Consider the following 27,916-nt stretch of genomic DNA (forward strand, 5'->3'; position numbering starts at 1 on the left):
GTGGGCCCAGCAACCGTGACGTCACATCATTGATAGAGGCGCCCACATCGGAGGCTGTGAGGAGCCGCGGATATTGTGCCAAGAATAGATCGGTCCACCTATTCGCGTTTCGTCGCGACGCCGTCTTCCACGCGTACGTGTCACCGCGGGCACGATGGCGAGAGGAAGCGCTGGAAGATCGGGGTGCAGAGCGATCGGTGTGGGAAAGAGCGACGGTTCGGATCGGTGAAAAGAGCGGGAAAACGACGGGGCATGCGGATCGCAGACAAGGATGAGCCGAGGAAGGAACACGGGACGAGGAAGATGCAGGTTGGGCTAAGATGGAGAGGGACACGTGGCTGGAGAAAGGAGAGACTCGAAACGCGGCGTCTGCTCGGAAGACACACATAGACGCCGGCCAGGATTGTGCAAAAGCTCGGCTAACTCTCATCTCGCTGATCGTTTCCTGTGCCATTATGCTACCGCTGAAAAGGCGGCTGTGTACCCCCTTCTTACGTATGCCTCTTTACGTCGCTATTGAAATCGCAAACGGAGAAAGTCGAAGGACGATTACTCGCCGTGCCAGATATACGTATGCTTGTTTGTTTCTTTCGTTGCTCGAACCGGTATCGAGTGGCGTGCTTATTAGCTGCAAGACTATAGTCCCGAGCGTAGCCTGAACCGCGGAGCACACGCGTCGCTCCAGAGGAAGATTATCCGAGGGTCTAGGCTCCGTTTCAGATACCCGGGCTCGCAGTCGCTTGTCCCAATCCTGATGCGAGAGGAATTTTTATCCACCGGGTGGTCCCTCGATGATGCACCTAGCCTTCTGCGTGGAAATTGGCGAGAGCTCGGTATTCGAGGTCGGAATCTTGCAGATGGAAGAATCAATCGATGTGCTATTATACTTTCGCGTGATAGTTCCGTTGGATGGAGATATTTCAACGCGGAGACGTTGGATTCCGAGGTATGTGTTCACTGTGATTCTATGAAACATGGGTAGTACCTTTGCGACGAAAAATCGTGAAAGTTTCCAGGCTTTTTTCTTTAAATAGAGACCAAGAAAAGGTAAATTTTACTCTGATACGAGTTACATTAGAATAGGACATCAAAACAATCCCGGTATTAAGTCTCTGCTTCCTGTAAAATTCAGATTAAGGATCCTTTATCACGAGTAACTCGCTAGAGACGTTGGATTGCGAGGTCTGTCTTGACTGTGATTCTATGAAACATGGGTAGTACCTTTGCGACGAAAAATCGTGAAAGTTTCCAGGCTTTTTTCTTTAAATAGAGACCAAGGAAAGGTAAATTTTACTTTAGAATAGGATAACAAAACAATCCCGGTATAAATCTCTGCTTCCTGTAAAATTCAGATTAGAGATCCCTTATCACGAGTTACTCGCTAAATAAAAGCTTACCGATCCCCGTTCTATGAAAACGTTCTGTAAAGAATTTAGGAAAATCGAAGAACCCAAATTTCTTCAGAACCAACGCTCCTCGATATCGGCAACGATGATCTATTAATTTCGCAAAAACTCGTTCTCCATTACGATGATTCTCGTTAGGCAGGAATTGCAAGTTAATACTTGCAGCGAGGGATCGAAAGCGGAAAGAAACGAGTCCATCCGCGTTCCTCTTTCAAGCCGAGATCGCGCGAAATCTGATTTAGAGGCGCCGCCCCTGGCTCTATTAAACGGCGGCCTCTTGGTCTCATTCTCGAAATCGTCGGAAGGCAACCGAGTGAATCTCTGCGGGGCCCGGAGAGCCGGCAATTTCGCAACAATACAGGGGCCTCGGTCGTTCCGTTGGAAAAAGACTTCCACGCCGGCATTGTATCGCGACTTCGATCGCAAATTTCTAGCCCGATTCCTTTGTCGATGCGGGGCGCGCGAGAGCTATCGAATCCAAAGGATTTCCGGTCTGTTGCTCCTCTATCGGCCAGTCGTTACGTAGAATTCCAGTTCGGTTCCAGTCGCTTGGCAACGCCTGCCCGTGTTCCTCTACCTCTCCTTTTCTTCCCTTTCGGCTGACCTCTAACTAGGCAATCTTATTCCAGCTGTTCGTCTTCTCTGCAACGACCTGGCCAGTCCATGTGGAACCGTATAAAGATCTTCGAGTCAGGAATTTCACGAACTATGGCCTAACGATCGCCAATGATCGCTACCTAAACGATAGATCAGATTTTCACGGTTTCTCTGTATCCTAGGGGTTATACTGTTCTATATTTCGGGATTTTTTCGGTCTAATTTGGAATACGTTCGACACTAGAATAACACGCCTATAACGAGCAATTGTACGCAGGTGTAGTTTCGTACACAGAGTCGTTCTCAGCTGTTGGTCAGTTCTCGCGTTAGGGGGGTGGTCTGCGTCAGTCAGCACTCGGTCCGTGTGCGTGGATACATCGTACAGATGCCGGGAAAGGCAGCCAGAAATTGGAAAAACGTGGTGTTCGGTTCACGAACTTGTGGTTCACCTCGTGCTCGCTCCTTTCATAGCAACACGGACTAGAACCTCTACTATAGAAGTCGCTTTCCAATTATTACCAGGGCCCTCGAGAGCCACTCGACTCGAGACGATATATCTTGCCGTAATTAAAAAGCCGTAAGTCGCGGAGAACGAGCAGCAACAGTGGCAGCAGCGCAAGCTGCCAGTAAACGATTGCCAACATCCCACCCACGTGACATGTCACCAGGCCCGGTGAGGCCGCTGTCGAGCGTAATTACGTCGAGACGAACGGCCGATTTCGAGCGGGACCGAAGAGATCCTCGGAGGATCCTCGAGAGCGGGCATGACGACGTGTTTCCGCGCGCAAGAGGTATACATACATACACATCGGCCAGGGTATACGTCAAGGGCCCTCCACTGGGACCTAACGGACCAAATCGAGCCACCGAGCTCTCCTTTCGCGGTCGCGTATATGTCTGCGTGCATTAAACGCGCGAGCTACGTGTCCCGACGCACACACACACACTCGTGGATTATTTGAAGAGCACTAGCGTGTTTGTATATTTCATAACTCGCTCGTGAGGCTCTAAGAGGACCCATGCGGGGTCCGTTTTCTTCCACGGCGACAAAGGGTGGGTCCGGCGTGTTCGCTCTTTCCTCGTTCCGTGCCCTCTCGAGGGTCCAGAGGGGGCATAAACAGAGACCCCTAAATTGCTTCCTTTCCGTGAACGATCTTTTCTCTCCCCTCTGTTCCTTTTTTCTCTAACCTCCCTTCTTTTCCCTTCGTTTTCTCCTCTCAGCGGCTAGCTTCGCCGGGACGCGCGTGTACAGGCTTCCTCGGGCATTTAGCGCTGCCCGAGCTAATTCAATTATGGGCCATGGGCGCGCAATAAAAAAATATACACGGAAAGCAAATACACGTGCACGCCGACCCGGTATTTTTTCGAGGGTACGCGTTAAGCACGGAAAACCCGCCGGAGATCAGAGTGTGGAACATCGTGGCCCGGGGTTCCGTGGAATCGTCGATCTGGCTACCTGCTGATAGCTTTGGAAGCCTCCTGCGTGCTTCTTGGCAAGGAAACACGATGGAACTCGACTTTCGTCGCGTTTGCGAATTATTATCGTCTCCGGTGATCGTTTATGAGCGGGAAAGTTCGAAATAGGCAGCTGCGTTTAGGGCAACCCTGCTTGGAATTGTTTTCCACTCAAACTGACAATCCCTTGGTCCCCGTCCAAATGACGATAATCATATTACAGGGTTAATGATGATTTTTTAATCTCGAATTAAATTTTTAATCTTCTGCATTTATTCCTCTCGCAATTATTTAACTGGCTATGGTAGGCTCGGTGTTAACGAACTCACAGAAGGATTTTCGCGTCTGAAGCTCGGAGGGAAAGTATGGGAGTGGATTATTTGAAGTTGGGAATAGTAAGCGGAGAAATGAGGTTCTGTTGGCGGGTAGTGGATAATTGCGTGGGTTTAATTAGTCGATGGTCGAGACGCGGTGTTTTTGGTTTCAACGGGTTAATTTTGTTTGAGCGTTTCACGTTTTAGAGAGAACGCGGCTATTCTTCTGCTTGAGAAAATATCGTTATGCCGTTTATGATAATTCGAGGCTGGAACGAGCGTGTTTGTTCAAAACGTAATGGAGGATAAATATTTTCTCGTCGGAATCGCGTCGATGTTCGAGGAAGTATGCGTGATTCATTCGGAAATTATTTTTAAAGAAATCCATCTTTTCCATGTTTAACGGTATTTTCTAGAAATTCCCTAGACTACTCTAGTATTTAAACGAGATCGTTCCTCTTCGACATTTAAAATTTTAATATCGAATTTTGATAGTTCGTGATAAATTGTGGTGCTAGGAAGTATCGAGTATTTAAGGACACGGGATTTTTGAAGGAAGTGTATACAATAAAATAAATTTACTCACCGTCCATCGGAATGTGAAGTGCAGTTGCAGGGTGACCGGTTCGCTGAGGGTGAAGGTGTTCTGGCCGAGGGCGTGACTAGATACGTTGCCGAAGCTGCATGAGCCGATGGCGGTGACGTTCGACTGATATTCCTTCAGGCAGAGCCAGAAGGCCGTCGAGCACGGTGTCGTGCACGGTGGTAATCCACCCTTTCCTCCGCCATCGCCTCCCCCGCCGCAACACCTACCGTCCACCAGGGTGCCCCTGTTGTTCGTCAGCGAGAGGATCTGCACCTCGAAGAATCCGCTCGCGTACGTGGCCTGTGAACAAAAGCGCGCTTACAATACCTTCTTCCAAAGCAACTCTAATTCTATTCCATTGGAATTCCAATGGTAATTCTGATTGCGAGTAAAACTCCATCGATCATCGAGGAATTTTATGTTTATTCTATTTAGCGGAGTAGGTACTAATTCCTCTCATTAAAATGACGAGTCATTGCGAGTTCTTCACTTTAAATCTCTCAGTCGTGTCACGAGTTACACTTGTCACTAGATTAAGATTCTATAGTGCCCAAAATTTGGAGAAATTCTAAAATTTTTGTGATTTCGTGATTCTATCGCGAATAGGAGAGCTGTCTAATGGCAAAAATTTGTTGGAATTAAATCGTAGCGCATAGGATTGATATCACGGTTGCTGAGAGTTTGGATCGTGACAAATGGGTAATAGAAGTTTGAATATTCTGTCATCGAACTCGAGATCTAGCGTAGACAATAGATGGACGTAGATCAGAGTTGATCCGTGACACTTTACGTTTTGATCTCCCTGCACCTATCGCTTTCACGTCTGACATTTGGGTGCTGGAACGGCGTATTAGACTCCGCCGGTGCGTTTACCTTAGCCCGTCGCTGTCGCTGTTTTTCCGTTCGATATCGAGGCGAATTTATCGGGCTCGTTACGCGGAGAAAACGGTCCGCATTAAACGCAGCACGATTCCGTTCGGGCCTCTTTCTAATGGGCATAATAAAACAGCGGGATTTTCCAGCGCGGGTCTCGCGAAAACGGAAGTCTCAGCGGCCCCAGGAGGCGAAAGGCCCCTCGAGTGTCTATTACGAGCGCTGGCAACTTCGTGGCGATTCGGTGGAAAAAGTCGAACGGTTTCGAAACTGTATCTCTGCTCTGGCAATTTCTCGATGCTACCCATACCTTCCCTTTCGACTATCGATCATTCCCACCGGCGAAGATTCGATTTTAAAACGCGATTTCTCGATCTACAATCTAGTCTGGGCATTGGAATTCGAGTCACACAGAAGTTGAAGTTCTCGCTGTGAAAGATTCGATTTTATGGAATGGTTTCGTGATCCGAGACTTGGTACGTGCATTGAAATTCAAATCAAAGAAATATCAAAGTCTGTATCGTCGAAAATTCAATTTTACAGAATGGTTTCATGATATGAAACTCAGTTTGAGCATCGAGATCCAAGCTAAACAAACATCAAAACCTTCACTGTCAAAGATTGGATTTTATAAGACGATTTCATGATCTAGGATCCAGTTTGTGGATCGTAATCCAAGTTAAATGGAAGCCAAAGCCTCTAGCTTAAGAGATACGATTTTTTTTACATAGTCTCATGACTTAAAATCCAGTCTGTACATCGAAATCCAAGTGAAACCATTGCCAAAGCCTCTACTGTCAAAAGTTTGATTCTTTAAAATGATTTTAAGATCTAAAATCATGCCTGAGCAACAAAATTCAAGATAAACGAACACCATAGCTTCTGCCATCGAAGATTCAATTTTGTAAAATTGTCTTATGATTTAAAATCCGTTCTGTACATCGAAATCCAAGTGAAACCATTGCCAAAGCTTCTACTATCAAAGGTTTGATTCTTTAAAATGATTTTACGATCTAAAACCACGTCTGAGCAACAAAATTCAAGCTAAACGAACACCAAAGCCTCAGCCATTGAAGATTCGATCTTTTAAAATGGTCTCGTGATTTAAAATTCAGTTGGACCATTCAATAATCCAAGTTGAACAATCGCCAAAGCCTCTACCATCAAAGATTCGAGTTTCTCAAATGCTCTCAAAAACGCAGTTTGAGGATCGTAATTCAAATTAAACAAGAACCAGAGCCTCTACCATCGAAGATTCGAAGTTTCAAAACAGTCTGGTGACTTAAATGGTTAAAAACGCAGTTTGAGGATCGTAATTCAAGTTAAACAAGAACCAGAGCCTCTACCATCGAAGATTCGAAGTTTCAAAACAGTCTGGTGACTTAACATCCAAGTGAACCTCCTGACGAAACTCCTACTATCGAAAATCCAATTTCAGAAGACGATTCCACGATCCGAAACCTAGTCTGAGCACCGAAATGCAGTTCAATCAACATCTAAAATATTCTCTGCGAAACATTAGACTTTGCAAAATGGTTTCCCGATCTGAAACCCGATTCCTGCCTCGAAATCCAAGCTCATGGAACCCAGAAGCCAGCAGCGTCGAAGATTCGCCACCTCGAGCCGATTCCGCGATCTAAACCGCACCCTGTTGCTCGAAATCCGAGTGAAAGAAACATCGAGGCCTGCCCCGTGGAAGATTCAATCCCGCAGAACAATTTCGCGATCTAGAAGCCAGCGTGTGGATCGAGAGCGAAGCGAAGCAGGCGCCGAGGCCTATCTACTTTCCCATTCACGGTCAAAACTGCGCGGCGCAATCGCGCAATCGGCGATGCCGCAACTGCCGCGAAATTTACATCGCCTCTCGCTTTTGCCCACGTAGGTACGATTAACGATAAAAGCGGCACGAAATCGTCCCGTTTCGACGGCGCAGAGAGTCTTCCTTTCCTTGCCGTTACGAAACGCTCTCCACGTACGCCTCACCTACACCGATCGGTTTCGAATGCACTCTTCCATCCAGCACGTGCATTCGGCGTACACCTATATCACACGCGCACACACGCGTCAGCGAACACGAAGTGCAGCTCGCACTCCGTGCAGGTAACACGCACACACTCGGCGAGCGCATCGAGCATACACGAACGGGCCCCGCGGGCCTGTGTAATTACCGTAAGAGAGTAAGATCGAAGGTAGAAAGCGCAGAGGATCGTCTGCTGGCCTTTGCTTTCCACCACGCGCTTCCTACTACGTTATATAACGTCCTCGAGTGACATTTTCGCTCCAGCTGCAACCGAGCCTCTGCGGTTTCCTCGCGCGCGACCCGCGTCCAGGAGGGTAGCCGCGAGCGTGGCGGAATCCCGCGGAAATTGAAGAGTAAATCACGGATAATGTCCGGCTGCTCGCGGGGAACCGAGTAGCCATCAAGCAGACCCAGGGACAATGCAGTTTGCTACCTCTGTGCGGGAATCTTCGTTAAAACGGAACGCGTCCTCGCATTATCGTTACCGCGAATAGCCGGTTCGTTCAATGACGAATCTTTGGATGCAATTTCTACGATCGCTTCCAACGTACTAAGACGAACAGCGGGGTCTGGGGCTGTGGGGTGGTCTCGTGGTTTAATCGAGTATATTCTGCGGAGAAATATTCCCAAGTTCGCTACTCGAAACTCTTTGTCTTCGTGGTAAAGCGTAAAATGATCTGCGAATTTTTAGGTATTATTTGTCTCGAAGAGATATATTCGTGTCGTTGAAGTATAATACGTATACACGACATCGATTTGATGTAGAGTTTTCTCTTTTCCCATATGATTTATAGAGTTTTAGGTTATGGTCGAACTTTTTCAAATTTTCGCGCCAAAGTCGTTGATAGGTTAACTCTTCGTATTTAAAATTAAAATGGATCGCTATTTTTTTATTATTAAAAAGTAAAATGGAGGTAAATCGTAATTTATTTTTCTTCTTGGTACCTTGTTTGAAGGTTATTTTAAATTTCCACACAGGTGGTTAGATAACGCAGTTTTTATGTCATAAAAATTCGCGAACCGTTACTTTGCGGTTTTACCGTAATCGGAACGCGTATGTAGCTGACTTTGACAAAATTAATTGCATCTTATCGAGATGGGAACGTAATTATACATACTTGATTTTTCTCATCGCGTCGGTTTAATTATTATCATTTATGTGCATTACGTTTAGATACGTGCTCCAGGCTGGTAGTTCTGGTATTTAACGACGAGGAGACCGTGTTTCATGATTTACAGGAGCGTAATGCGAGAGTGGATATTTGTAGAGCTGATTACTGGTAGAAAGAGGGATAAAGTCTCGTGAAATCAACGTGTGGTCTTTAAAATCTTTCGATGGCAAATGAGTAACGAGTGATCTAGATACTTACGGTAATAATTATACCCCGTGATTCCGACAAACGTAATAAATGACGATTTGCTTAGGCCTTTGGCCGCGCCAGCTGTTCGCTTGCAAAAATTAATCATCCGTTCCACTGCGTTTACCGAAAAATTTCCGAGGAATTAAAATACAAATATACAGGATGAGACATGCGAAATAATACACGTGAACACCTCGTTTCCTTTTTACGATGGAAACAAAAGTCGAGCGCAATCTTCCAATAATTGGCCACTTACTCTTTTCATGGATAACGATGTGTAAAAAATGTGAAAATTAATTCTGTTTCTCTTTTTTTAGTGAAAGGATACCGTGAGTGAGAATTATAGGAACCAAAAATTGATTTCTCATACATATTTTCTTCGTTCCATCATCACGTACAGCCTCGATCAATATGTTACGAACAGCTCATTTACAAAATCGATTAACTCCGCGAAATAAAGGTAGAAATTTATTGCGACTGCAAAAAGTTAAGTTCCAATTAAGTATTCCGATATCAAAAATTTTAACAAGCTTGAAAAATAGAGTTAACGGGAATGGCCTGCCATTTATTTCTTTTTTTCTTATAGATGACGATGTACAAAAATCGTAAAAATTAATCCTGTTTTTGTTTAGTGAAAGGAAAATTTATTTCTCATACGTATCGCCTTCGTTCCATACATCGCGTACGGTCTCAATTCACAAGTATTATGAACCATAAATTTGCACAATCGATTAATTTCTCGAAACAGTTATTCTAAAGTAATCAAATTTAGTACAGTTATCATGACAGTATAATATATCGTAGTAAAATTAATTTATTGCAAAAAGTGAAGCATCGATCAAGTAGTTTGACACCAATAATTTTAACGAGTCCAAAAAATGGAGTTACCAAGAACGGGCATGTATAACCCCCCATTTTCACAAAACTGATGACAACATTCGTCAATCTCCAGATGAACAAAGTTTCACTCCTCCTCCCCACAAAAGAAAGCTCGTATAGGCCACGATTTTCATAAAATCGACAACAAAATTCACTGATCTTCAGACAAAGGAAGTTTCATACTTCCCCTCCCCCGAAAAGACTCGTATAATCCACGATTTTCGCAATATCGACGATTTCGAAACCAACGAAGTTTAACCGTTTGAGTCCTAGAGGCTTCCGGAAGAACACGGTCGAAAAACCCTGAACAGAGCGATAACGTTTGCCTAAATCGAGTGCGAAGAAATCCAAACGGTGCGATAGCCATTGTTTAATTTAATGTCGAAATCCCAATCGTCGCAATAGCGTTTGGTGGTGCTATGTGACGTAAGTACGTGCATCAGCAAAGTTGATCGCGCCACTTGGGACTGAAACGGTTAATTCCTCCCAAAAGAGAAAAGAAGAAAAAGAAGAAGATGCTCCATAAAAATAAATTTGGTAGGAGGGTTTCATCCCCGATCGATTAGTCGTCGCGCGAGCCAGGCAGCAGCACCGGGCCCCCGAAAGATCCGGGCCCGCTAAACGTCGATAATACGCAGCCTGCTGGCAATATCCGTTAACGCCGGCGAGTCTTTCTCCTCGAGGGGAATATATCAATCGAGCGTGCAAACGCGGAGAGTGTCGTGGCCGTAAAACGAGCAGCGTGCGTTTGCTCGGCCGGTTTGGTCCCTGTGTACCGCGGCCGATCTCTTCGTGGTCGTGGCCGTCGCAGCGTTTACGACTCACGGACGAAGAGGTCCAGGGCTGTGTTTCCGCCCTCTCCGCGGGCCCGTGTTTGACCAGCGCACGGTGTAACGACCGTTTCTCTCTCCTCTGTCGTTTTATTAGCCGTGCATACTTATTCTGGAGGCACTGGCCGGTAACCCGTTGCCTCCGAAAGCAGCTGAAAACCGTGAACGACTGCGTGGCCAGGGTTACGGGGGAGAGCGTTCGCCGTGGCCAAAGTTTGCACAGTCCGCTCACGTGCCGACGTGAAATTGCCCGGTGCTGCGGAGATGGCTTTTCAGACCGCCGACACGGAAGAACATGGCCTTCTTCAAAACTGGCATCGGCCGTGCTGTTCGATCATACGTACTGAAGGGTATCGCCGGGGAAAACGAGGCTGGAATTTTTAGCAGCCGATCGACGTACCGGACCTCTTTCTCACGCCGCTCGAACCGGTGAACTATGCGAGCCGACGCGTGATCTGCTTCTCTTATGTCGGATTAATTGGGACGATTCGACGGTCCGTAGGAATCGTAGGAATTCTCTTACCAGGCTCTGCTTCTTCCGTTCCTCCGCGAATTTTTTAACTGCCGGACTTTCATTCGAGATTCGAATACCAGAGCGAGGTAGATCGCGAACGCCGAGGACCAGTTTTAGATATTCGATAGCGTTATTATTAGCTATTAGATATTAGGTATTAGCTCGATAACGAATACGTGTAAGGTCAATTGCTAAAATTGGTGATGAACGTGGAACGTGACGAGAGTGTTGTATACATATAAACTCTATTTTAGGCTTCTATGGTTAGGGGTAAGGGACTTCATCTTTGGTCCCACCCTTACTAGCATATGCACCATTTGCATATCAGTTTCTAGGGATATGGATTGGCGAAGGAAGATATTAGATTTGAAATATGTTAATTAAAAGCTAAAGTGAATTTAAAATATTATTATAACTCACAATTGGTATTTTCACATAATTGTTTTGTTACCATTCTCTGCGATTGTTTTACTCTTCTTCTCTATGATTTCGTTTCGTAATTTAGTATTCTTTTATTTGCTCACACATGAATTCCAGAAATCTCACGAACATTCCGAGGATTCATTCGTTTTTGTCGCATGATCTGACCTAAACAACCGCTCGCTCGTCACTCGTATCAATGTTCGCTTAGATCTATTCGTCATTCCTAACGACTGGCAATCAGTGCATCCGCTCGTGATTCGCGCCGATAGGCGTTCGAAGCATCGATGTAAATATGAAATTAGGACTTGAGAGATGAGAGTGTTGCATATAGCGTTTATAACAGTTTATATGGAGTTTATTATAGTATAGATAACTCGAGTATACAGTTATATAGAGATTATGAGATAGATATAGAGACTCAATTAATATAATACATATATTATGCGAAAACTCTAAGAATCCAGTAATGGGACGAGAGACTTGTTCACATTCTAGACATACTAAAATAGGATCTGCTATCAGCTGTTATCCAGGACTGTTGACCTCATCCTGCTATTTTAGATCCTTATTCTACCAAAAAGAAAGATATCGTGGAACGTGTGTCCAAATTAATTATATCAAAGTTGACGCGATATTTGTTGCTTAAATATGCAAATAATTAATGAAACTTTGATAGTAGAATCGTCCTTGGCTAGGTAGAAATTAGCGTTGATAATTTTCTTGGTAATTTAATTCGATTTTTATCTTTTCCAATTCACTTAACTTTGAATGGGAAATCTTGAATGAAAATCTTGGATTCGAGGCACGGTGGTTCAAGTTTTGGTAGGTTTAGTGCCAAGCTATTCTCCTGGAAGGAATTCCACGTTACCAAGAAGGATAGGCCGGTGTGAAAGAGATATTCGTGTCTCTGGATGACGATGGAGCGTAGAGAGGAGGCACGACCCGTTGTTTTCCCACATGGTCGGGGTCCCGGTCGCCACCCAGGGATAATTGAAGTCCCCTAGAGCTGTCGAGAGGTGTAATAAAGGTGGACACCTCGTATTAGCGTCCACTTCCCATCGTGCACCGCGCCTCTCGGCCACGGAACAATCACTTTGCCCGAGCTGCTCGCTTTCACGGTTATTAGGTCAATTGTGCGAAAGCAGATTTTTCGACGGGAACCTCCTTCGCGGACTCGATTGTTCTTTCGTTAACATCGTTTCCAACGTGTTCTGTAATCCTATTCTTCGCTCCTCGCTTCTACCACCTATGCAACCCAACTCCACCACCGCCTCGCGTCTGCAAATTAAACGCTTCCGCGATTGCGTGAAAAATACCACCGTGCCCCACCCCAGGATTCCTCGAGCTTCCTTGGCTCACGATTCCCTGTTGGATATCGATATTTTCTTCGTACCTTATCAAAATTTGAATTATTTTTCTGTATAATAGATAAAGAAAGAAATTTGTGGAAAGTGGGCTTAGGTCCTCGAATTATATTTTTATGTTTAAGATTCTTTCCTAATTCTTCCATGATTTCCTTTGGCTCGGTATTTTCTTCGTACTTCTGAAATTTTGAAGTATTTTTCTGTATGCTTCGTTCCCCTAAATCGTACTTCGATAAGTAGATAAAAATAGAGGTTTGTGGAAAGTGGACATAGGTATTGGAATTATATTTTTATATTCTTGGCTGTCTCCTAATTCTTGCATCTTTTCGCGTGGTCCAAAATTGGGATTCCTGTCGCGGAACCCTCGTCTAGACTGCTCGATCGATCGTGCTTGGCAGCTCCTCGTTGTTTATTCGCGAGATTAATCCGCCCAGAGAGACGTTTAGTAACTGTCAGATCGATTGTCGGAAGTCGAAGGAAGTCGGTACAGCACTCGCTGCAAACTCCGCGGCTGGGCCGCGATTTTTCGCGGACGATTCGTGCGAATACACGCGCGATCGTATGGTACCGTAATATAAACAGGCATTAACGCGGCAACCGGTTAAATGCGTAAGAAAAAGACGAAGAGAGTCAACGCTGCATCAGTCATTAAAGTGTCAACTACCTCCAGCCGCTACTTAAAACCTTCCACTTTGTACGGGCATCGTCTGTCTTCGGAACGACTGAAATTACCGCGCTTTTTCGAACTTCCATCCGCGAGTTACCCTTTCTTCTAACGTCCCGGGATACCTTATTACCGCTCACTTCTCAACGATCTTCGGCTATATTCACGGGACACCCCTCGTTCCACGAGTCTAGGATGCTGGTGTAAGAGACAGAAAAGTGAGAAGCGTGACTCCTCGTAGGATAAAACTGAGAAATTTTTGCGAAAGAAGTCATGGGCATATCGCTAATCGATGCTTGCGAAATTTACTCTGTGCTCGAATAGATATTCCATCGTACTTTGTGTACCGTGTCGTGTTTAGTACTGTAAGTACCAAGCTACCAAAGTATGATAGTTTTTTAAATATCGAAAATATGTAATTTTAATATTTACTGTCACGAAAGTGTAGTTGTACCTATCTATTCTCATTGTTCTACAATGTATACTACATTTAGCCAGCGAATACAGTTCGGTAATTCCACTGTTAACCCCATGCACTCCAATGGCGTCATTAGGTAGACGTTAATAACCTGTAATGTGGTATTTTAGTTCATCTTCAATGACAAAGATAGGAAAGAAAATAGTAGGTTATTTTCAGTTTAAAATTCCTTTCTTTTCTTCTTTTCCAAAATTAAAGAAGGTTCCAATCGTCAGAGTTGTTGAGGTTGTTGATCACATAAAAGAATCCTTGCTTAACATAAGAATAGCAAAAGCAGTTTGAAAAGCGCGGTAGTCGCCATTTTCCTAGGACGACGTAACCTAACCTATCATCGCATCAAAGATATTGGTTCCGATTATTCGATTATTCGAAAGACTCTCAGAAACTTTTATCCACGACTCGAATAAATGTGACTATTTCGTCTCGATTATGGTTTCTGCATCTCCAAGGGAGTCTATGAAGGAAGTGAGAAAGATCGGAGGGACAAAGGCCGGCGTGCAGGCCGAAAACGCCGCCATGTTGGCGGACCACCAAGGATTCCCGTAAAAAAGCGATCGGTCGCTGGCACGGAGAAACAAAGGAGCGGCGGTCTGTCGCGAGATTGATTTCTGGACACCTGGTACACGAGAGGAGAGGGTTTTACGCGCGTTTTAGGGCCCTTCTGGGAGCATTACCGTGGCCGTCGACGCGTATACACCTCTGCTCGTGACTTGTTACGAGTTGGCCGGGCCTCGACGTGCACGACGAGGATGAGTCGTTTCTCTGTTGCCGTCCATGCGCCGATTCGCAGGAGAACAGCCTTTCCTTTCCGCATAGCCAAGGTGCAGCCAGCCATACCTCGCCGAGGCTCTTAGTCTTCTGCGCGTCGAACATCGCGGCAGTTAATACGAATAACTCATTCGACCGAAAAAACGGCCGCGGAACGCATACTGAGAAACGAGCCTACCGTATCCTGCCCGTCGGTTCTCATGGAATCTCCATCCTCGTCCCGAAGGATATCCGCGGAATTCGGTGTCCTTCGTAGCCTTCTTCAGCTCCACTCTCGTTTTTCGGGGAGGAATCGTCCAACAGCTTGGGCGTGTACCTAACTTTGTACTTGCTTCTTGCGTTTAGCTGTGGACGTCGTGATTTATGGGGAATCCCGATCTAAATTTTCTTCAAGATCACAATCTCATTCTCGCTGGTTCTCAGTGGCTCATTTCGATTTCATTCTTCGTAGACGCGTGTGTAGTTATCCTTCGATTTCCGTGTCTGGGTAAATCGAAGATCGAACAGTAAAATTACCCGCGAAGCAATTAGGTTCAGAGCTAAATCGAATTCTCCAGGCAAACCGTGGCTACCTCGAAGCGTACTCTCGCGCGACCACGTTTCCAGTCTCGTCCGCGAAGGATAATAGTAACGGTAATGAAGGTGGTGATGAGAGCAGGGAGTCAAGGATGATCCGTGATCTCGAGACAATGTTAAATACCTCGGTGCTTCCTAGAAATAATCGAACACTCGAGGTGGAAAGGGGTGGAGAACGAAGAGACGGAGAACGGAACAGGTTGTAAGCGTCTCATGGGAATGGATTATCGATAAAACCGTATTCCTCTTGCTCTCCGGCGGAGTGCTCTTCGATCAAGCGGCTTAATAACAGGATGACTCTCGAAAACGCGGCGATCATCGAAGATAATCGAGGGTAAATGGTGCACGAGGACGTTCGATTACGCGGGTTAATTGTTATCAGCGATCTCATTAGCGCGCATAAGTCAGGGGCGGGGTAGCGTTTGAACGGAATACGTGTAATTATGTAAATGCTTAATTAGAACTGGACGCAATTATGTAAAAGCGCGGCGAGAGTGTGCTTAATATCTTAATTGAAAACCAGCTACCCGGCCGCTTGTTACGGGGATGGATCAATGAAAGTACCATTATCGTGGTGGATGCTAATTAACTCCAGTTGCATTCGCTCCACTTCCAAGCCAGATATACTCGGAAACGCACGAATCGGCGAGTGACGGGGTAGCCTGCGGATTTACCTCGATCCGATCCAGGAAATCGAGCAACTAGGAAATCGAATCCGAACGCGGTCGTAGCGAATCGAACGATTTACTCGAGCCTGCCGGTTCCCGGTATGGTACTTGCGTATATGCGTTACGTATATGCACGCGCGTTTTTCCAAATTTTTCACCGTTCTCGAAAATAAGAGTTAGCCGAGAGAACCGTATCCGCGCCGTTCCTCGCATTCGAATCTAATCAACCGGCCGATCACCTAACGAAGTTCTCCCTCGACCATGCGTATACACGGGATCAATCGTCCCATCTTCGATGACCATCGAGATCCTCGTTTCCCTCGGAACGATGCAAAGGCAGGGAGAGAGACGGAGCCAGGACCAGTCGCTCACGCGACCCACGTCGAACCGGAAAAGGAACAAAACGCGCTGGCTCTCGAGGGTGCGCGCTGGGTGCACGATGGGTGCGCGATGGGTGCTCGCCGAGCGGAGAACCGCAACAACAACAACAACAACTGACGCGAATTCGGTTTCGAAAATCGTCCGGGCCCTTTCATTTTATCTTTGAGCTCCTAAGTCGTAGGTAGTAATTACCGGTGGCCGCTACCTGCCCCGCCGAAATAGACTCGACGAGCACCATTTAATTTTACACCGTAGCACGGACGAATCGTTGCTCCGTGGAACACGCTCGAATCCTCGTCGCTCGTATCGCATACGCGAGCGTGCTCGTGTGCGTTTCAACGACCATATATCTCTCTCTTTTCGCGGAGAGGCCTATACTTAATATTATTCGCTACCCACACGATCCCGCCGGGCCAGGCCAGAGCCGGCCGATCGGCCACAAATTACCGAAATAATTAAAAACTGTTAGCTCGCGTGGGAAGTCCTCCGGTTCCTCTGCTCCTCGACTACCGATCATCGAGCAAGGACGATGCCTCTCTCCGTTTTAATCGCCTCTCCACTCCGGCCTGCTCGCCGGACAGACGGAATAAATTAATCCGATCGTTTCTTTTAATATCCTCGCCGCTTTGTTGCCCGGTCTCTTGTTTTCCAGTGAAAGTCTCCATGGTGGAGAACGCTCGGAGAACGGCGGAAGCACGCGAGGGCGTCCTGTCTGCGACGTTGATCGAGTATGCCGATCGTTTAACGCGTTTTTCCGTCTCGGCCCTGCAAACTCGGGCTATTTACCGTCGTAGAAATTTCGATTATCTTCCAAGTCCCTATCATGGGCTTTCGAATTGACAAATTAATTAAATTACTCAGCGATAAGATGGATCTGGCGATTCGCTAATTGGTTCAAGCCTCTACGCTTCCAACCATGTGATATCCGCTGTTTTTCGGGAGATCAAATATCGAACAGGAAAAATTAGATATTTAACGAGCAAACTAAAACTCGGGATCGGTATATTTACAAAAGGAAAGCTCGAAAGCATCGACGAAGCCCTCGACGAAGAGGGAAACTTTCGGGGAATGGGTGAAAAACTCGCAGGAAAGTTTGGAACAGCTTCTCGAGGCACCCTCTCGAGAAGCATCGTTCTTTGTATTTACCAAATTACCCGGCAGGAATTCCCCGTGTGTACACAGGGGAACCCGACGCAATTTCCTGACCGGTCTGGACGCTACGGCGAGAGCTCGACGACGCCGGGGATTAAATTTTTACCGGGTCGATCGGCATTTTCTCAGGCGATTTAAGGAGTAATCGTTGCGTGGGTGTATCGTGTTCCCCGTGGGAAGAGCCATGGGAACTTGTCGCCGCTACTAAAAACGGCAGGCCGTTATCGATGAGCTTTTGTTGGCCCGGTCAAGGGTGGATGAAACACGATCGACGAGCAGGCCCGGCTCTCCGGCCCGGGATCGTCCAGTTTCTTCAACCTGATCCCTCTACCTGGCGGGAATCGAACGCTCGAAACAAGAAGAACAGGTGTGAGTCAAGACACTCGCTGGACTAGAGGCGTCCGCCACGATGCAGACGTTAGTCTCGCTCTATTAACTAATACCCCTGGTATCCCGAACTTCGTGCCACTCGGAGGTCTCGATAACAACCTGTTTTCTTCATTGCCGGCCGGCTGCCGTCTTTCGTCGACGTCGAAACGCGACAATTTATGTCTCCCGGTGATAATCATCGTCCCACCGGCGCGAGGACCCGGCGACGATCATCGGGTTCGAAGGACGACAATTAATCACGGAGCGAATGGACGAGGAGGGTGAGGAGGCGATGGCGATCAACGCTTCGAATTCGGGTGTAAATTTCGCGTGCAATTTTCTCCTGCACCCTTTGCTTACGTCCGCTGCTTCGAGGAAGACTCACGTCCCGACGCGAGAAACAATCGGCCGCGTCGCCCAGAGCGCCGCTGAGACCTGCTCCGCGAGGACGCGGCGCGCCGAGTCTCTAATCGAGCGACTATAGATCCTTCGGCCCATCAACGGCGATTACACGTTGCGTAAGCACGCGTGACAGTGGCTGTCAAGGTACACGCCGGCGAATCCAGCGGTGTGACGATAAATTAAAAAGGAAAAACGGTTTACCGATGGGTGTCGAGCGTTAAGGTGTGCGCTTAATCACGGTCCACAGCGGCCGGGGCCAGTGGATATGAAAATGAGCGACGACGAAGCTGGCTGGTTTCGAGCTGCGAGGAATCGATATCTGGTGGAGAGATCGTCCCAGCTGGTCACTTTGCCAAGTCTCTCGGAACTCCACTTGGCGAAAACAAAGGGAAATCGGAGCGCCTGTGACGTCGAGAATCGTCCCAGGATTTAAATGGAGTGTAGAGACGGAGACTAGAGCGTCGCGCTGTCATTATCGGGGTTTCTGGTACGGGGTAAAACGCTCTCGAGATATATTCGGGGAAGTAAAGCAGACTATTTGGAGACGACGACGAGTGTCGAAACGTCTGCGACGAGAACGAGGAACGTAGACGTCTTTTGTCCAAAGTGCTACCGTGGAAACGGTCTTAGGCCGACCGTTAGTAATTCGCTGTTTTGTCACTCGTTCCAGCCGACACCCGTGAAATTACCGTGCTTCTGCTCTCAAAGTCGATAAACGACGGCCGAGGTGGAAAGAAGAGGTAGACGCCTAACGACCAGTCTAACCACGCCAGACTCGACAGTAGCCTTTGTCTCTAACTCGACTAGCGCACCGGGCGCTTTCTTTTCCACCGACGACGTTTCTCCAAAATCGATTTTGACACCTGGAACAGTCGTCAACCATGTACACCTCTTACTTCGTCGAGAAGGAAGAACAGGAAGAACGAAGCTAAATCGAGACTCGAGGAGACCCACTTCCATTGCGGGTCAGCAAACGAACTTGGCTCCCCCGTCAAAGAATTGTCCCCGTTTATCGCAAATTGCTCGGGAACAGCCCTCCGATCAGACGCGTTCCCCGAACTCGTAAAACCCCTTCTTGGCCGCCACTGTCAGCCTCTTGGCTTTATTCCCGCGGCCACCGCGTCGAAGATGTCGGACGCCGAGGGAAGGACTCGCAGGCACGCACCTGTGCGCCACGCTGCAGCCAGGGTAGAAACGCAGGGCTGCAGAGCACACAGGATCGCGGCGTGTAACACCGCCACGAGACGGTATTATCTGTCTATCTGGCGAGCATCCGGCGAGTCGAGCCTCGGGGCTGATTTTTATAGGAGGTTCGCGTGACCGCCAGCTAAACGCTTCGCTTTAACCCGCCCAGCTCTGCCTCGGCAGCGGTTACCCGTCTCTCTTTCTCCCTGTTTTCACCTCCTTCCCGGTATTCGCTCTTCTCGTCGCTCTCTATCCCTTTTCACACTCGCCTCCGCTCCAGCCGACGCGACGACTCCGCGCTCCGCCGTGTACGCCGCTTCTTCCTCCTCTTCTTCTTCTTCCTCTCCTCTGACGCTCGCGTGGGTCAGACGGATCCTCCTCTACCCTAGCTCGACTTTCAGTCACAGATCACGCCTGTCTCCCGATCGATCGTCTGAATAATTTATCCCTCGCCGCCGCCTTTTTTCTCCATATTCGACCAGCCAGCCTATTTGCATTCCGCTTATCCGGGACGGGCATCGACGCGACGCTTTCCTCAACGGTACTTCCGCGAGTCGTCCTTGCGTTTCCACCTGTTCCACGCGTTTATCATTTCCGTCACGCCACGCCACGCCGCTCGCGCGATCCACCGACGCTCCCCCTTTTCGTTCGATCGGGGCACCGATTCGCGTACACAGCCCTCTGCGGAGCTTCCTCCTCGAGCGGGGCACGCCCGCTGATAATTGTCCGCGGTGATAGCGGCGCAAGAAGAGGAGGAAGAACGCTCGTACGGGAACGAGTACGACGGCGGAGAGAGATCGGTTCCCAGGGTAAAAGCGGAAGCTGCCGCGCTAATGCGCTAAACGGGTCGTCGTCGAACGCCGCGGGCAATACGCGCGTCTTTTTCTCAACCCTCTCGCGTGGGACGCCTCTGATCGTCTCTGCGCGTCGTTTCCGCGGGGTTTAACGCGCGCCCGTTCCTCCTTATCCTCTTCCTCCTCTTATCCTCTTCTCTCGGCTCCCTCCGCGTTACACGCTCGTGATTTACCGACCATTATCTCGCTTTTTTCCCCCCCTTTCTTCCGCGCTCTTCCCCATTTTCCCCTTTTTCTCCTTCCTCTCTTTTTGGCTGATTACCGAGAGATAAAGACGCGTTATTACCGTTATTAATTTATGGCCCCGGGCTGACGACTCGGTTCCATTCGTCTCGAAGAGCCTGCACGGGTGACGGAGGATGGGTATTCGACACGGACGATTCGAATCCGGTGTATTAGGCGCCGACGATGATTAATTCCACGCCGATTCGGAAGAGGAGCGCGCGGTAGTTGAGACGTTAACTTTCCCGTAAAAACCCGTCTCAGGTGCGATTTGCACGCGCTTGTTCGAGCTAATTTTCCCTGACAGGGTTATCGAGTTCGCTCGAACGAGTTTCATCCGCTGGCGTTGATTAATCGCGACCGCCTTTCTTTCCGATCTTCCGTTCCTCTATTCTTCCGCGCGAATGTCAATGTTCGCGCGAGCACACGCTCCCACGCGTGGTCGCTCGCTCGCATTACGTATTCCCTGGGTAATATAACGATTCTCGGACCATCGGGCAGCTTTTTTCACCACGGGTACCGTTCCAGCAGTCCCGTTCCACTCGACTCGCAGACCATTTCGAGAGGGAACCAATTAGAAGGTACTCGAGATCTTCCGTAGGTCCAGAAACCACGTCTGTCTCCAAAACTCCATCTTGATAAATCCAATTTTTTATAGGTCAAGCGCGAAAAAGTCACGTGTCATCCTTGACTAAGAATAAGTGATTTATTTCACATCTGTGAAAGTTTCTATTTCGGTGAATTAATCCAACAGCGAAAATTCGAACGGGGTCCAAGGAAATTAAAATTACAGGGGGTCAGTTAGGAAGATATAGCAAGCCAAGGGTATTGATCTATTAATTAGATAAAATGATGGTCCCTTTCAGTATTTGTGTAAAATATTCTTTAAAAAATTCTTAGAACTGGTATAATTTCGTTACAACATTTTCACCTCCGTTAAAGTGCAAGAGGGTTAAAATCTGGAGAGGCAGAAAGGCAAGGCTAGAGCATTTCAGGGTGAATAAACGGGAGTAACTCGGAAAGCAGGAGTTAGAGGTGCGTCTAGCGAGGACTCTGCGTGACCGATCTCCTCTTCAGCCTCTCGGCTCTCTCTCCCTGGCCGCGTGCTTTTTCTCCCAGAGAGCCGGCTCTCGATCCATCCTTCGAGCACGTTCAAGCCGGATAATTAAGACGCGCCGACGGTGGAGACGATGAATTATAATCGAGTCGACCGAGAAAAATCCCAGCCGTGTACGAGTGAGTCGGATTTCGCGTGCGCGATTCCACGTCCAGACACAGATCGATCTCCCGTACCGGCCTCCATAACGGGGGTTTACGATAATTGCTACAAGCATCCCGTGCAATTTCGAGCTTAATGGGCTGGCCGACGTTCGTCGACGAGCGTCGAATTCCATCCAGTCGTTCCGTCGAATTCCTTCGCGGGAAAATCGCCACGTGCAAATGCGTCCTTTTTAGCGATCTCTTGCAGGGTGTATCGACACCTGAGAGGGATCTACGAGTGCCGCTGGATCGTCGCTCGATCCTCGAGTCGTCGTTGAAGAGCGAAGAATGCGATTGGATCGTAGCAAGTACTGCTTATCGTTAGTCTCTACCCAGAGGTGCGAACATGCGAATATTCCTGGAAATTTTCACGCTCGTGGAAGCCATTTTTGTTTGGAATTTATCCGATAGTTTCTCGCTCAGGAATACGAAAAAGCTGTTCGCGTGTTGGTTATTCGATGCACGATGAAGCTTCCGAGACATCATTTTCTTCTCATTTTATATTTACACTTGCTAATTTGCGTTTATGGCTGTATCTCGAAATATTAAATCTCGTTAACAAGGCTTACAGCAGCCTTGCGTATAATTCGACGCTAAATTGAATTTTTCACGCAGCTGCTTAAATTTCGGTTCGTCGATCCTCGAGTAGATATCGAATACCATTGTTAAATAATTAAAAACCATATTAAAATCGGTTTATAATGTCGTAAATAAGCCGGTTTTTATTTTAATTTTGCTACAGCCTTACTTGTCCCTGCGGGCGTTGCAAGTTTCGAATTTCGATGTTAAATGACCGATATTTTTCGAGGCCTGTATTCCTCTTCGCAGACGAACCACTTTCCATTCATGAATTTATCCAGAAATAAATTCTCCATCTCCTCGTTAAAAAATTGAAACTGACACTGATGCGACTTGTAACAGCCACGTGAACAATCCAAGTGACACCTTTGCTTTCATCCACCTACGAATATCTCGATATCAATTGGCGAATATTTCTAAACACGAGTATCCAATTTATTCAAATATTGCACCCTTCTTGAGATCTCTACTTCTCCCTGCAAAAATTGCAATTTGAAATTTGAGACACATCTCGAGTCAAACGTTCTATAGATTAAAAATAGCCCCAGTGTCACCTTTATTTCTATCCAGCTGTATCTATTTCGATTTCAATTTGCGAATATTTCTAGATCCAATTTATGGAAGAAAATTTCAACTTTTCAGTTCAATTTTCGAACACGTCTCTGTTCGATCGTCGAAAGACCAAAAAATGGCACTGAAACCCCTACTCCAAACTTTCCCCATCGCATGATCCTTTCATCACGGAAAATTTCCACCTGACAAGCAACACCACCTCCAGGTCGCACGAAAGAGTGGCAAAGATGGCGACCAGCCACGGTTCCTCCAGTTCGCGCCTTTTGTTTCGCTCGCCTCGGCTCGGGACGGACGTGATATTAAACTGCGAAGCTTCGTGGTGCACGAGAGCAAAGTGACAGAGCGTTCTCCACGGGGGCCGAGGTATCGGTTTCTCGGAATACTTTCGGCGAAGGTTTTTCAGACGGCAGCCACCGCGCGTTATAACGGTAATTCCGCCACGGACTGTAATTGAAAGAGAGCAGCAGCGGCGCTTAATTGCGCTAGGCCGAAATCATGGAGGGAACGACGCGGCCTGGACCCAGCTTCCCGCGCGGCACTTCTTCGAAAGTCATTTGTAAGGGCCTCCTACCCGCCATAACTCGTGGCCCGTTGCGCCAGCTTTTCGCTCCCGAGCCCCAATTACCCCAGAGAGAAGGGGTTGCTGCGAGTATCGCGGAGGACCACCGATTCTCCCGTACTCCACGGAGGCTGTGTTTAGCCGTCAACGAGATTGCGCTTCCAAGCTTCTTCGCAGCTCCCGTTCGCGCTGTTTTTCGTCCACCGAATTTCTAGACCTTCAAATCCCAGCATTTCCGCCGTCTCCCTTTGTTAAACCTTATTCCGAGTTTTAATCGTTCTACCAGCTATCTTTACCGCCATTTATTTAGATCTTCACACCCTTGGGGGTTGACGACTGATCGTAAGACTCGTTAGGTCCTTGAACCAAGTAACTAGGATTTATTTATGCAACGATGCAAATATAGGTATTCTCGACTGATGCGAATTATTTAGTATCACCGATCTACAAAGGATGGTGTCGTTTTGTCTGATTTACGCGTACTTCCCTAGAATTAACGACGACTTTTATCGAGACAAAGGTGTACTTGGAATTTCGTGTTTTAATTATTATTGGAGTAGTCAAGGTGATTTATTTTATTCTCGAGTCGAAGCACCGGATCGAGGGTTAAGTTTGTATATTCGAAATAAATTTCTACTTTCGGGTTCGCGGAGTTAATCGAAGCGGCAAATGAGCGGTTCGTATATTACAGGTTGGTTTTTGTGTTGTTACAAAATCCTGATCGACCGTGAGGATCCGAGGTGTATATATGAGTCACTCGAAGTGATTAATTCGATCTTCCGAATGTTTTAAACTTTATTACCGAAACGCTTAATTACTGCTTAAATAAATTCCCGATCCCGGCCCCGTGGGGCTGGCCGATTTGGCAAATGAGGGATTCGTGTATGTTTAAGCTTATCGAGATTTAATTATGAAACATTTTGTAAGCAGGTAATACCAATACCGATTATATCGAAATTCAATCACCATTAAAACCCCATTACACTCGGGAGCTCGGAATAACGAAATCCTCGACACACCTGTGAACCAACGCGATAAATTCTGTCTATGGGAAACCGAGTGACTCCAAAATTAACCATTCACGATCGTGTCCAAATTTTATCCGTGGAGACCAAACTCCACCTTGAAAAATTTGCGTAAAATAGCGATAAAAACACTCCAGACGACGTAAGGCACGTTCGTAAAGTAGAGTAACAGTCCCCAGAGGGAATTTTTGTAATTAATTAGCAATCGATAAGCAGATCGAATCCTGAGGAGAAAAATGATCGACACACGCGAATTTTCGCAATTATCCAGACGCCTAACGCATTATGTACGCCCACAGGATTTCACCTATTACGAGAAACGAATATTTCGTAAGACAATGCATCAAAAACTTTCTACGCTTTCTATTTCGCAAAATACCACATTTGCTGTGTATTTAAAACCCCGAAATTAAAATCCCACATTTCATTTCAAAATTAACTCTGCACTCGAGAGGTGAACTTCAGTAGCCATTTAATAAATATCGAAATATACGATTTTTCTATTTGCTATTTCAAAAAATATCGTCGACCGTGCGGCAGGAAATCTTCGAATTGCTATTTTCCGTGACCAAAATATCGCTGAGAGGATTAGCACGTTGTCGTACATTTTCTATATGGTATACTGGGAATAAAATTACCATTATTCCTAGGATATAACGAATTATGAAACACTGTGATGAAGAAACAAGAAAAAACGACGCACTTTTCACTTCGCAATATTGTCTATTCATCCACATTTTTCAAAAAGCAGACAAGCTTTGGTCACTGTGACAAATGGTGACCACCATGGCAGTCAACGTGTGAAAAACAAAATAAGGTATACAGTGTGCAAATTTATACCAATACCGTAATCGATTTTACCCAAACACGAAAATGGAGTATACATATGGAACACTCGTTGGGATCTCTACCACCCTCGAGGAAGGGACTGGCGCGCCCTCGCCTGCACGCCGTGTGTCCCGGCCACACTTGCCGAACACACAACGCGTGCACGAGAGCGTGTAATAACCGCGCAGGAAGATACAAATAAGACCGACCCATTGCACCGATGCGGCGTGTTGCACATTTTTCGACGGGCACCGCGGCGCGGACAATAGCGCGACGCGCGGCCCTCCGAGAGCGGTAATACCGGGAGAAAGAGGGACAAAGATGCCGTGGCGGATGATAAGTGTGGGTGACGAGGCAACATCGGCGGAAAAAAGGCCGCGGGTACACCGTAACCATGTATCCGCTTGATGAGAACAAGCAGAAGGATGCGGCGCGCCGTCCTAACCTCGACACGCGGCTCACAGGCGGATTCTCAGGGCGTCGCGACGTCACGAAATCGAGTGCGACCGGTTCGAGGTTCGCAGGTTTTACAGATGGCTGCTACGGCTGCCCGATCTCGGCTCCCTGTAATTTATCGTGGAAATCGCGCAGCGGAAGAGACGGTCGCGCTGACAATGGGACAGTTTGGAAAGCGCTCTTGGGAAGTTCTGCGCCGTTTTCTGGTTATTAATGGGCAACGTGTGCGTAATGGCCAAGTGGCAGCAGTGGTTAGATTCGATTATCTCCGTCCAGTGTTTCGTCGTGTTGTCGATACGCGACGAAAATGTAAGACGAAGAGAAAACTGAGAAGAAGAAATTCAAAGGAAATAGGAGATGGCGCAGCGATGGAATGTTGTCGTGCAACAAAAGTGGACCGAAATTAAACACAGAAGGAGTTCAGAACAGAGGATGCGAGATTCCGAACCCGAGAGATTGCACAAGATTCTACGCCGCGACGCGAGATACGAAAAGCACAGAGAGAAGCGCGAAAAAGAAGGAAATAACTACTGGAGGATGGAAATGGAAAATAGAGAGGGTGACAGAGAGGCAACGACGAGTGCGTACGTATGGTACGTCGAGTCGACCGACTGTCTTTACGCGTTCATCGAATTAGCGTCTAAGATAAGTTAATAAACCTCGTCCCAATGATTCATCGCCGAGCCGGCCGCTACTTATCTAATCGTTCCACTTTGCGACAGTTTGCGCTTCGTTCACCCTGATGCATGTAATTAATATGTAATCGCGTGTCTTTTTTTTCCTATCTGGCACCGATACAGCTCGCTTGGCGGCTAGTCGCCGGTAATCACCGCTTATCTAGCCGCGCGACCTTATCGTTCGGCATCGGCGAGTAATCGCCCCGTCTCTCGCGCCTTGATTATCGGCTATCGAGTCGCACGTTTTCCTTAATGTTCGGTAATTCGCCGGCAGATCGCATCGGCCGTGACCGCGACGGGTATACGCCCTATCGGACACGCGGTTTGCCAATAATTCCACGTTCCCAGGCTGCCCTAAATACCTCGTCCACCGGTTTCGCCACGCGGGTAATCCCCGCAGCCATTTTCTCCGAGACGTTTCGGGTCCATCTCCGCTTCCGCAGGAAGGGATCGGCGGTTCTGGAGTTGCCAGGAGGTTGGCGAGAGAAGCGAGAAGCGGTCCGTCGGCTGCGTTAAACGCGATTAAAGCGCGACAGGGTACATGCCCGTATGAGTCCGAATACGGAAGAGGACCCGTTGTCGCGAATAGGGCAGATAAAGCGTACACGTTACCTGTATGAGGTGGGCAAGGAACAGGACGTAGGCGGCGGCCGCCCTCATGTCTTTCCTCGAGGAATCCCTCGACTACCGCATCACCATTCCCCGTGGGTCACCTGCGCTCTTCTCCAGCCACTCCTAACGATTTATCGTATGGATCGCTTGTTCCTCGTGTGCTCCACGATATATCCCGTGTCGACGTTATTCCACGAATCCGATCAGGCTCAGGAAACACTCTTCACACCGTACATACGACCTGTTATAGATCCCTCGTTCCTCGATCGGGCACACTTCACTTCTTCGATATTTATTACTGCTACTTCCGGTCCGCGGGCACACACCGAATACGAGCCACTGCTGTCGATACGACGAATCTCACGGTTCTCCACTTCGTACCAACTTCAACCTTTCCGTATTACGACCACGTAATCTCTGCGCAGACACTTTTTTCCTTTTTATTTCGAAAACACTCTTTAACACTGTTTACCCGCTTTCCGTTTTCCTTACGCCTGGTTCAGGTTAGCGGCTCAATTTCGGGAATGCGAAAGCTCGCGAGGATCGCACGGATACGGACCATCGGGATCCGGTGGACGAAAAGAGTTCCGTTCCGTTTCCTCGCCGATCGTCTCGGATATCGCGCGCACTCCGGGATACGAGAGGATCGCTCGAAGCGAGAGATCGACTCGACTTTCCAACGAGAGGACGAGTCGATCCAGGATGCGGGACGAGGCTTCGAGATGTTTACGTGCACTCTCGCGACGCGACAGGTACCTTTCCCTCGTACGGTTGCCTTTGATCGCGCGATATCGGTAGGTCGTTACGATCCTCTTCGTTTTTCCCCTTTCACCTCCGCGCCTGCTGCGCCTTCGGACTGCTCGTACGTTTCACCTCGTACGATCGACGGTAATTAATCGAGCGGAGTCGCGTCGTTGTTCGCGTGACGTACGCTCCGATAAGGCCGTGTGTGCCGCGTCTTCCTGGATCCTTCGCGATCCCGTCGACCCACTTCCACCGTAGGATC

General features: G+C 47.6%; 1 protein-coding gene across 1 annotated transcript in view; it reads right to left on the bottom strand.

The window, feature by feature from the left end:
- Ser (protein serrate) overlaps positions 1 to 26,958 on the bottom strand; it is a 53,042-nt gene extending 26,084 nt beyond the window's left edge. Inside the window, exons 1-2 of the mRNA XM_017912186.1 lie at positions 26,911 to 26,958; positions 4,359 to 4,658 (exon numbers count right to left, since the gene is read on the bottom strand). Of these exons, the coding sequence (XP_017767675.1) occupies positions 4,359 to 4,658; positions 26,911 to 26,958 (348 nt within the window). The remainder of the gene's footprint in view (positions 1 to 4,358; positions 4,659 to 26,910) is intronic.
- Between the last annotated feature and the right edge of the window lie 958 nt (positions 26,959 to 27,916).

The sequence above is a fragment of the Eufriesea mexicana genome, unplaced genomic scaffold, assembly GCF_001483705.2.
Source record: "Eufriesea mexicana isolate 0111107269 unplaced genomic scaffold, ASM148370v2 scaffold354, whole genome shotgun sequence".
NCBI lineage: Eukaryota > Metazoa > Arthropoda > Insecta > Hymenoptera > Apidae > Eufriesea > Eufriesea mexicana.